Source organism: Urocampus carinirostris, chromosome 3 (genome assembly GCF_059441175.1).
Source record: "Urocampus carinirostris isolate Australia breed hairy pipefish chromosome 3, RoL_Ucar_1.0, whole genome shotgun sequence".
Classification (NCBI taxonomy): domain Eukaryota; kingdom Metazoa; phylum Chordata; class Actinopteri; order Syngnathiformes; family Syngnathidae; genus Urocampus; species Urocampus carinirostris.
Genome location: NC_142351.1, coordinates 23,935,047 through 23,947,196, shown reverse-complemented (window position 1 = coordinate 23,947,196; position 12,150 = coordinate 23,935,047). Strand labels below are relative to the sequence as shown.

General features: G+C 38.2%; 1 protein-coding gene across 1 annotated transcript; it reads right to left on the bottom strand.

Annotated features, from left to right (window-relative positions):
• Positions 1-3,700: 3,700 nt before the first annotated feature.
• LOC148369242 (transmembrane protein 198-like) lies at positions 3,701-11,729 on the bottom strand. The gene is made up of 5 exons (XM_088329914.1): positions 11,537-11,729; positions 8,970-9,207; positions 6,840-7,418; positions 5,682-5,809; positions 3,701-4,070 (listed from the first exon to the last, which is right to left on the bottom strand). Exons 2-5 carry the CDS (start codon positions 9,103-9,105, stop codon positions 3,921-3,923), a joined length of 993 nt encoding a protein of 330 aa, XP_088186040.1. The 5' UTR covers positions 9,106-9,207; positions 11,537-11,729; the 3' UTR covers positions 3,701-3,920.
• Between the last annotated feature and the right edge of the window lie 421 nt (positions 11,730-12,150).

The following is a 12,150-nucleotide window of genomic DNA, read 5'->3' as shown; positions in this document are numbered from 1 at the left end:
AAGGGGGGCAAATAGTTTCGCAAGCCACTGTATGTATTAAACATATTGACAAAGTAAGAATTAATTGAGTCAAGCTCTGGGCTCTCCAATATTACGTTTTGGTGACATACCGGCGCTGTATACTATAATGTTATCATACTTCTAAACTAAAATAAAAACACACATAAAAAATGATTTTGTGAGGGTTTTTATTTTTTTGAAATATAGCATGGAGTAACAAAAAGGCATCAGTTATTCTCCTAAGTCTGATTATGATGAAAACTCCCAAATGTCCTATCTCAAAATATTAAAATATGAAAAAGTATACCATTGGGTTGTACACTATAATCATTCTCATCTCTCATTCGCTGCACCGCTTATCCTCAGTAGGGTCGCGGGGGTGCTGGAGCCCATCCCAGCAATCATTGGGCAGTGGGCAGGGGACATCCTGAACTGGTTGCCAGCCAATCGCAGGGCACACGGGGACAGACAACTCACTCAGTCACACCTAGGGACCGGCCAATTCACCTGAAATGCATGTCTTTGGAATGTGGGGGGAAACCGGGGAGAACATACAAACTCCGCACAGTAAGGCCGGGAGCTGGATTTGAACCCACGTAGGAGGTTCCCACGACCCCAGAACTGTGCCGCACATGCGCTAACCACTGCGCCGCCGTGCTGCCCACACCATAATCAACAATATTAAAATAACAAGATGATTACAGTTGATTTTGAATAAATCCAGAACGTCTGACATTTTTGTTTCTTTTAAACGCATTACAGAAAATAGATAGATAGATAGATAGATACTTTATTCATCCCCGAAGGGAAATTCACTTTTCCAGCAGCATCCCTAAGCTGAGAACAATCGAAAATAAAGAAAACATTATCACGATACTCTAGTTTACAGAGATAGTCCTGTATATACCGTAGTTGAAAAAAAATGCATACAAAATTTAAAGTAACGCATGTCAATCTAGATCAGGGATCACTAATCTTTTTTTAAGAGGAGACCTACTTTTTCATTACTGATTAGAAAAAAGAGCTACCAGTTTGATATGAATTTCTAAAATAACATTTTATTACTATATTGTTACCTTATCATTAGCATGTTGTAATAATTTGAGATTAATATAGGCTTGGCCAACCACTAAACATCATGCCAATTGGAAATCAAATTCCTCGAAAATCACAATGAGCCATGATATATTTTCAGAACCAGTCTGTGGGCTCCTCAGTTGGTTTTAAAGGGCTACCTCCTGCCGGTGGGCAAAGCGTTGATTTAGAGTAATTTAGATTAACACTGATATTGGTGTGAGATTACCGTAATAAAAATTAAAGTGTTTACTTAATGCCCAGCACTAGAATAGTGTGATGACCCTCAATGTGTTTAATGAATAACACTGTCTATGCTACTTGATTCATCCTGAAGGCAACACAACCAGGAAGTAGATTTTGTTATATACTTTAATACAACTCAAGTAAATAAAATTAAAGCACTTCATTAAATCAACATAAAATGTACGGTATCCAAAATATACACACCCGAAAATAAATAAGTAAAATAAATAAACCTGACTGTTTGGAATTAAAAAAAAAAAAACTGTACAAAAATTAAACAAGCCGGAAATAAACGTGTCCTAGCAGCGGCCCCACGTTCACACCAACACTATGCTACAGGTATGGTTTCTTTTTTCTTTTTTATAATAATTATTAGTATCAGGGTTGGGTAGGGTTACTTTAACTTGATTACTTTCAATTACTTTTGGATTACTCCAATACCAAATATGCTAATAAAAGACAAAGGAAAATAAATATGAATAAAATTATGACTCACAACACGTGGTAAGCTTTCTCTCCTGGCTTTGATCTCCGGCAAAACTAACATAAAATGCGACAGAAACAAAATAAAAATAAATCCAAACAGCTTGCCAACATCATTTTTGCATGTATTCCGTTACTCCCCAAGCCTGCACAAAATTTAGTCATTTTATTCATATTCATTTTATTTTGTCTTTTATTAGCATATTTGGTATTGGAGTAATCCAAAAGTAATTGAAAGTAATCCAGTTAAAGTAATCCTACCCAACCCTGTTAATGATGCACCCAGTCGCTGATTAAGTCTTGTCGCCAAATAAGTAACAAAGTAAGAAACGGTATAAAAATTCACAAAAGAGCTTCTGTTGGTCGTAACTCACACCGTTCACGTGCACACTCAGAGCTGACTTCAAAGTACTGGTACAAACCATCGGCATCTGTCGCTTCCCTCCTCCCTCGCGCCACTTCCCATCTTACGGGATTCATACATGAACACAACAGCAACAAAAGTAACAGACATTACAATTGGTGATTAGATTGTTCCAATGTTAAGTCCACTTTGACATACTGTATATATTATTGTACTTTGCAGTCAAAGGGATTTAGATTTGTAGTAGTAGTTGGAATAATGTAACAGCGTTATATTTTTCCGTATCGGGGTTATCTGACTCATTACTTTTTCTGTCGCTACAACGCCGATATCGTCAATGATGGTCAAAAGTGGTGCATTAAAGTAATAAGTAATAATAATTAAAGTAATAAATGGTAGTAACTGCTTGCTGTAACGAGTCCACTCTGCTGTTTATCTGGCATCTCTGGACGTTCGATAATAGCGCCCATCGGTAGCAAAATGTATGTGTCATTCATTGTTATTCTTGTTTTGTCCATGAGATGGCGCACGTAATTTGTTGGTGTGAAAGGTCCACGGTTCGAGACCAGATGGAAAAAAAATGTCAGCCTGGGGAGGGATGGAGGCCACCAGGCTTTATTGCCCAAGACACACCTCAAGAAATGGTGCTCATACGATCTTAGTGGTTAAGGAATGCTTGCGCCCACCTACCATAACGGTATTAACACACATGTCTATAGAACAGGCGATACGTCAGTGTGCTTTCGCAGCCTATTAATTAGTGTGCATCTGTGGCGGCCATGTTGGTCGGGTCCACGTCAAAGCTGTGTATGTACATTGAAATCATAACTTGCTTTTTTGCAACCGATTTTCACGCAGATAACTTTCTTGTCAATGTCAACATGTGCAAAATTTTTTAAAAATATATTCAAAAAAACAAAACGATTTTTCTTTAAACAAATATACAATTTATTCAAACAATTTATGAACAAGTATACAAGTTACAAAAATACTGGATTATCATTTTAACACTCTGAAATTAGTGTTAGGAGGATATTTTAAAACTTAAAAAACTTGTGTAACCTTTTTCGAACAGCGTTTTAGTTGTTCCACTAAACGTCATGTTGTTTTGCTATCGACTTTTGTTGTAACGAAAATATTTTAAGTTCAGATGCAAATGTACTTGATCAGTTGTCTCAGGTTTTGAGAGTTAGATATACTTTTTTTAAACTCGCTTTTTATTGTTTACTGCTGATTGTTTTTTCATTATGTTGTTCATCGTTCATTTTTATTGCATTTCAAGTGTAGCATAAATGAAATGATTTGCATTTATATAGCGCTTTTCAAGTCAATGACTTCCCAAAGCGCTTTACGATGTGCTCCACATTTCCCAATAGCGGCCTTGCAGCCATGTAAGGCGCTAACCTGCTTATTGAAGGTATTAGGGGTTCAGTGTCTTACCCAAGGACACTTCGACATGTAACACAGACGAGCCGGGATTCGAACCGGGATCCCTTGATCCCAAGACGAGTGCTCTACCTCCTGAGCTATGACACAAATACCTGTCCTACAATCAATTGACTCGAATACTGCTCAGAAAATTTCAAATTATTTGACATACAACTTCTTTTTAAAGTCACATAAATCGTTACTTTCCCTGGTACATATACTGTTTCTAAAAGTGATTTAGTTACTGACCCAGTTACATTTTGGAAGAAGTAGTGAGTAACGATAACTATTCCTTTTTTATATAATAAAATGCTCAACACATGGGTCATACTAAACAAACTGGTGAGTTTGAAGTGAGCTCCACCATGGAGCCGGTCATAAAGTCAAAGTCAATGAGAATGTCGGTTCCAGTGCCGGAACTGCTGCTTGATGAACCTGTCCCCAATTGGCGCTCCTGCAGGCTGCGCAGGTAACTCTGCAAGAGGAAATAACACACAAAAAAAATTATATCATTTGTTTATTCTCAAACTGCTTGTCCCTATGAAGGCCGCTGGGTTGCTGGATCCTGTCCCAGCAGACTTCGGACAGTGGACAGGGGTTTCCAGCCAGTTGCATGGCACACAGAGACAACCATTTACACGTTTACCCATTTCTAGGGAGAATTTGGACTTGCAAATATGAACTACTCACAACATTTTGTAGAATTCCACTTTTACAGTAAAAGAGGAAAGGGGGGTGTTCGATCCAAATGGGCGTGAAAATACAGTACATATTGTTTAGTTTTTTATTATATTTTACTAGATGAAAGTTTTTTGTACCACTCGGGCCACAAAATATTACACACTGGCCTTTTAAAGGGCTTTTACATTTTATTGTTTACGCAATTTGGACTTTGCCTTCATCTTCAAAATATTTTGCAATCAAAGGTATTTTAGTTGTCCAGTTGACATTGTCATACTGTCACGGTTGCCCATGGCGCCCAATTGGCCCTGCCCGTTTGGCGCCAGCTCCGGCTCGTTGACTGATTGGCTTTCCTCCTATTTAAGCTCAGTGCTCTCACTCACCCTTTGTCAGTCTGTCAACAAACCTCTGCACCCGCAAGACGTGAGTTTTGACTCTGTCCGGGTTCCTGCTTGTTTCCTGTCCGGTATCGTTCCCGTCTATTTTGTCCAGTTTAATATCGATCTCCTGTTTAGTTCCCGGCTATTTTGTTCTGTTTGCTATGGATCTCCAGTGTCTGGTAGTGTTCCAGTCTAGTTTGTCCGGTTTGATTTCGTTCTCCAGGGTCTAGTATCGTTTCCGTCCATCTCGTCCTGCTTGTTATCGGACTCGGGTCTCCAGTGCCTGATATCAATCCTGTCTGCCCCGTCTTGTCCGGTATTGACCCTATCTGTCCGAAATCTGCCTGTGCAATTGGTATCGATTTCGTCGGCCTCTGGCTTCCTGTCATTCCACGCCAGACTGCTGCCTTACGTCTTCCGCCCAACGATCGCTGAATCAAAGGCGTTTGGGATAACGTGCATGACTGCCCCATTTCCCGTAAAATAAATCTTATGTGAGAAACATAACGCATCTGGGTCCTCCTCCTGTTCCGGTTCTTGACACATACAGTATTCGTTTGACTTTTTTTCTTGTTTTTTTAATATGCCCTTTAAATGATTGTAAATTGTATCGTATAAACTATTTGATTTCATCTTTAAAATGTTGTACTATGGGGAAAAAAAAGAGAGCAGCCCCCAAATATACTCAGACCTTAACAGGTGAAACATTTTTAAATATCTCAAAAGTAGTAAATGTAACGTTGTACTATGACCTTCAATGTTGTTTACATACACGTTTTCTTAATGTTTTAGGTATTTTTTTTATGGGTGGAACGGATTAAAATACATACCATTGTTTCCTATGGGAAAAAAAAATTTCGGTACTCAACCAACAGCCAGAAACGCATTCTGGTTGAGGACCGAGGTACCACTATACAAATATATATATATATATATATATATATATATATATATATATATATATATATATACATTCTGGTCTTTTTTTTTTTTTGTCTGTTTTTCTTTTTCTTTTTTAAACTCACCGGTGCAAGTACGTCCCCAGCATATCGCTTAAGGGGTGGAGGTCTACGCTGACGATAATGCAGAGGCCTTCTTCTAGACTCAGCATATTTATGCTTTCTGGCGTACTTCTTCATTTTTTTGTGCGCAGCTGTGGGAAATAAAAACATGATTGTGATATGAACATGATGACAATATTTTTGTTATTGTTTGTTATTTTGGTCGAAATATATACATGTTTAAATAGATTCTTAAATGCATTGATAGATACATAGATACATAAGTAAATAGATTGCATTTTCTATGTCAGTGGATCGCAACCTTTTTTGTACCACAGACTGGTTTAATGTCTGACAATATTCTTGCGGTCTGGCCCAATATTAACATTTCCTGTACTACGACAATAATAATAATAAATCGTTTGTGTAATTATTAGACCACAAGGAATTTAAATGACATTGGAAAAGGCATTCGGTTTTATTTCATCATCACACCGTTTTTACTTGCAGTTACAGAGGTGAATGTTAGACTAGAGAATGGAGAAAACAGAAAGTCGACCTGAAATGTAAAAAAAAACACAAAAAAGCACAACAAGAAAACAATCTTTAGCGTTTCTGATGATTAATCAGACTTTGAAGGATATTAAATACATTTCATATAGTATTTTTGTATTGTGTTCATAGTTTAGGTTGTCAATAAAGGATTTTATCCATCGTCCAACGTATTCAACAACGTTGTACCGTGAGTAAAAAATAGTGTGACGATGAGATAACATCGATTGCCTTCTTCTGTTTCATTGAACCCCTAGTGGTTTAACAGTTGGGATTTGGTGCTTTCAACACTGTGATCTCTGTTCGATTCCCATAGCATCCAATAATGATCAAATGAGGCTGCTGATATGTTTTAACTGACCAATCATTGCTCAAATACAGTAAAATACTATAGTAAAACTTGTGTATAACACGCACCCAAACTTATACTTATTACTTAAAGTAATAATCGGGTAAAAATAAAAATGCGAATTATATACGTTATACACAAAAAATGAAGCTCTTATTCCCCTAAAATAAGTCAACTTTATGTATTACTGTGCGGCCTGGTTTTAAACAATCCCTGGCCCAGTACCGGTCTGTGGCCCACTGGTTGCTGACGACTGATCTGTATAATATAGCATCTCTTACCCTCTGTATGTGAGATGCCCTGGGCTGTAAACTTCCACTGTGCCAATACGCCGGTGAGTCCTAAAATAAGTCCAATTCCAGTAATCACCCAGTTGAACCAGCAGAGAGGGATCAGGGCTTGACAGTCACAAAAAGTATCATAAACCTGATCGAGCAGCGTAAATGCACCCACCAAGTAGTCCACACACAGCATCACAGTGATTGCACCAAAGACAGAAGTGTACATGATAAGAAACAGTTTCTGCCACTGAAGTGTGAGCACAGCTGTGGCAACGCTGGCAGCCATAATGGAGATGATGGGCACCCAAGTCGGCGTGATGCTGTAAAACTGGCCGATGACCACCATGACAGAGCAGGAGATCAAGCAGCCCAGCTGGAGGCCGCATAGGAGGAGACCCAACGAGGACACCAGGAGGCTCACCAGGCCGCTCAGCAGTCCCACAGCTAGGACCAGCCCGGTTTTGCTCTGGGCCACTGGCTGAAGTTTCAGCGTGCTCTCGTTGTGGTACAGCCAAAGGACGAATGTTAGTCCAAACAGGAAGCCGGCAAAGAATATGACCATCCTAAAACAGCGATACCCTATAACAGATAAAACTTCTGATTTATAAGGCTGCTTTCCAAGCACTCTATTTAAGTTACTTCTAACGTTTTAGTGTGTTTTTTTTTGTTTATCTTGTGTGTGGCCAAAATGGTGCAACTTGTCACACTTTTGGGCACAGTTGAATTAATCCCTTGTCTTTAAATTGTTGAAGGGACGTTGTGTATTTTTTAGCGCATCCGAGTGGTAGAATACATTCCGTTCATTAAACAAAAAAAACCCAATATTAATTCAAACGCATGGACTTGTCTCCTGTTATCTTTCAGATTCAATTTTCCCCAATGTTCTTGTTCAAGGCCATGGCTTGAAAAACGCTGGCCTGCGAGTGGTCCCAAGAGCCAAGAAGAAATCTGCAGGTTTGAAAGAGTTCTCCTTTTTGGTCCTGGTGCAAAATATTAATAATGATAATGATTAAAAGTAATGAATTTTATTTGAAAATTGCATTTCTGCCTTTTAAATGTTCAATATCATACATCACATTTATGTGAATAACTATTGTTAGTGTTGAACAAAAAACAAAAACAAACATATTTTTCTTGTGTGTACAACACTGCATTCCGCTTCAATTCAACTTCATGCTTATAGATGGTGACAAACTATGAATGGAGCTTTATGAAAACACCTTGTCCATTGTGATGTTAAAATATTTTAAGTAAATAATAACAGATATCAACAGATATGTATGGTCTTTTCTGATAACAACATTACTTTACTTTACGACTGCTTACTGTGGTGCAGTGATATGCAAAAATTAGATGGAAATATTTTTCGCAACACATTTTTTTACCTGATAAAATCAGATCATGACAAAACAAAACAAAAGTCCCTTACAAAAATTAAGGCTTGTAACCAGAGGATTGAACTATAAAATAGAATTTTTTATTTAGAAATGAAGACGAGACAGAAAGTAGAGGATTTTGTTCAAAAGTTTTGAATCTGCCACAAAGACAAAAAACAAAATGGCCGTTTTGGGATGTATAAACTAACACAATTTACTGAGACCAATTTTCATAAATTAACCTTCTAATCAGATGGATATTTTTAGAGTTGCATGCTAAAAAAATATTCAAAACGTGAAAAATCATTTCCTGATTAAAACTAGACGAAAACGTCATTTAGTTTATAATTGACGTATAGACACTCATTATATAATTGCAGTAGGGCAAAATGGTCTAAATAGAGACTAAAAGTCTTGACTTATTAATGAACAAATCTCAATACGAAACCTAATTATATTGACTAAATTGATTCAATATTTAAAAAATGACTATTTATAAACGGCCGATAAAATTAAAAACTACTCAGGTGTGATTACGTCATGCAATGTAGTATATTTACGAATGCTGCCCCCACGTGGCCAAGGTTCACACACCAGGAGAAGCTATCTTGGCAAGGTTTGTCCGTTACTGTTCAATACGAAATAACCATTCATACACATTTTGTGTTATCTGTAATACCTGCCAATATGAGCACGTTTTTGTGTGTATGTGTGTATTTAAAATCACAGTAATTAGTGTGCTGTTGTGACCTACCCAGGAAGCAGTAGATGAGGCCAAACGAAATGCAGATTGAGCAGACAATGGATGGGATGACCTCATGGTTGTTATTAATTTCCCACGCGCATATGTCCACATCAATAACAGGCCCCACAGTCATGTTGAATGCCATCTTGTAACTCCAACTTGCTCACAGTGGACTGCAATCCAGGACGTCCAGGGTGTAAAAACTCTCCTGCATATTGTTTGTCTTTGTTTTTATATTGAAGTGCAACTGCAATTAAATAAATAAAATCAAATGTGAGTGCAATGTAGGTAAAGCATACACCACGGGTCAGGAACTTTCACGAGCCACACCACATATTTTTGGTCAAAATACAACAAAACAACCAAATCGTCTCTTTAGGCAAAACCTTATTTTTCGACGCATTGCATTTCCCTGTGTGACAGAAGATGATACGATGAAATTTATGAAAAAATAATTATGCCAGAGCCTGGGTTCCATATCAATATAAATATACCACTTAAAATTGGTCTCCCTCCAGAAGTTACTTAGGAGTGTTGACGCGGATTTTGACTGCCATTTTTGTCCGAGCTAAAGCTTTCAAAACAAAGTGCAAGCAAAGTTCCTATGTAAAAATGTCACAAAATATTGCAATTGAGTGTACCAATGTATTTACCTTCGGTGCAAACGGCACTGGGCAAGGGAAAATGAGTTCAGGTGGTGTGTATAGCTCCGCCTATTCCTACCGCTCACCCAATACGAATAAAAATGACTTGACTTGACTCTACAATATTATCGGTCAGTTACCTGTAGTAAAACAATTATGTTTTCTTCTGTTACAAAAACCATTGTTTGCTCCTGTAAAAACTTGTTTCGCACCTGCTGGGAATATCAGTTCAACAAAAGTTGCTGGAAATTTAATTGAAATTGCTTTAAGTTTTGTATAGTAGAGAAAAGAGGTGGGATTTAATATGTGTTCTTTGTCCAACTCGCTTTCAGGCATTCTGTTATGATTTATGTACACAAATAATATAAACTGCCTGAAAATGAATGATGGAAAGGATCTTTGCTAGAGCTTCTGGGTGAAACGTTTGTTATGTGGCTTTTCATTACAATGAACATAGATTGTTCAAAGAGATTCTATATAAAGGATTATTTAGCGATTTACAGCCACAACGGGGTCTGTTGGTGTGACACCTTGACTCTAAACTGTATTTAAATCTCTGTCCTGTATACACTGGACCAAACTTCTCGCCCGCAAATGTAGTCTTGGCTTCGCATGAGCAACAATTGGCTCAGTTTGATGCAATACAACGAATAATTACAGACGCCCCCCTACTTACGACCATTCCACTTACGAAAAACGGTAGATACGTACATTTTTTACGGGATGTCGAAAAATATCCGGACATTACTGTAAGTTACATTTTGTATTGTTTGCACCTTTGTCTGAGTACAGGACAGTACTGTAGTGCTTCTTTCCGTCGCTACCGGCATGTGGCGCTGTCAGAGGTCACCCAGCAACCACCCGGAAGAAGAAAAATTTGCTTTTTCTTCCTAGTTTGTGTGTAAACATTCTATACTGTCTATTTCTATACTATCTCCAGGGCGCTAAGAACTTTGACATTTTTATAGTTTTATATCTCGTGTCCATTAAATATGGTTGGTGTGAAGTGTAATGAAGAGGCGAGTCATTTCTTTTGAAATTAAAGTGAAATAAGAAAGCTCAATGCGGTTGAGAAAATGGTCGGAACACTTTTTTTCAGCCACTTTTTACCACAGAGGAGGACCTCTTGAAGCGCATCTTCCAAGATTAAGTTAAACCTCACTTTACAGTATAGAGCATATTATTTTACGAAAGGTTTTTTGTTTTAGTACAAAACAATACAGGTCACTTATGCAAGCCTTAAACATACTTATATAAACCTTAAACATACAAAATATAGCACTCATGCAACTTACGAACAAATTCAACTTACGAACGATTGTCCGGAGCTCTCGTTCATAAGTAGGGCAGCGTCTGTGCTCATGTTCTATTTTACTTATGTACTCATGAAAAGAACCATGTAATGCTCGCGAGTCATAGTTTCCCGACCCTTGCTTTAGATCCACAAATAAACGTGCATGGCATGGAGTCATTTGGCAACCCTCAGAAAAAAACAAAAGGATATCTGACTTCTTCTAAACAATTTGTTCACATATTCGGTATACTGATGACACTGTGACCCAAAAGAATGAGTACAAACAAGGTCTTATCACGTGCAGAAAACTCTACCAAAGCCATGTGCAAATAGAATGTTTGAACTTTATACACTGAGGACCACGCTGACAGTTTTTCGTGTCCAAAAGAAGAGATCCAGGTAAGCTGTTGACGCAAAGCTGACCTTCGCCAGATGGAATTAGAGTGGCATTAACACGTGAGCCATCCTCAAATGCAAAATCCTCTTGTTTGGAAACATACTTTTTCTGACAGTTCCAACATTTGCTGGAATAAACTGATAATGTGTATTTTAAAACCTGTTAACTAATGATGTACTAAATTCTAAACTATGAGTTAGTGAATAGATCAACATATATCCTAAAAGTACATGTGACCTACCTGTGGCAGTTGAAATAAGGTTTCATCCTCCTTGGCATGCTCATTATCATCGTCACAGCCGGAATTTCTTCAACACAAGCGTGTGTTTATTTGTAAGCATTTCAGGTGCATGGTGGACTCTCAGGAGGCACCATCTGCCCTCAGCGACAAGCTTCTGCTGGAAAATCCGAGGCCAAGCTGACAGAGAGTTCAAATCTCACCTCCCATAATCCTCAACACAACTCTGCCTCCGGTGAATGAAACGGATTCACTGGAGAGCACATGGGTCAAGCATGCGGCAGGCGGGCTAGATCTGGCCTGCGAGACCACAGCTAGAGAAGCACAAGAGAAAAATCAGCTGTAGTTTGAAATATGTCCACTTGATGTTGACAAAGCCAGGCACCACTAGCAAAGCAACTGGAAATATATTACTCTCTCTCTCTCTCTCTCTCTCTCTCTCTCTCTCTCTCTCTCTCTCTCTCTCTCTCTCTCTCTCTCCCTCTCTCTCTCTCTCTCTCTCTCTCTCTCTCTCTCTCAGTCTCTCTCTCTCTCTCGCGCGCTATATATATATATATATATATCTTTTTTTTTTCTCTGTCTCTATATATTTTTCTCTCTTTTCACTTTTTCATTCT

What these genes read in the sequence shown, in the direction of transcription:
- LOC148369242 (XM_088329914.1), bottom strand. Translation starts at nt 9,105, where the DNA reads ATGGCATTCAACATGACTGTGGGGCCTGTTATTGATGTGGACATATGC. An exon ending in CCTCATCTACTGCTTCCTGG is followed by an intron (nt 7,419 to 8,969) that starts GTAGGTCACAAC and finishes TATCTGTTATAG; the next exon opens with GGTATCGCTGTTTTAGGATG. An exon ending in GGGCATCTCACATACAGAGG is followed by an intron (nt 5,810 to 6,839) that starts GTAAGAGATGCT and finishes TATTTCCCACAG; the next exon opens with CTGCGCACAAAAAAATGAAG.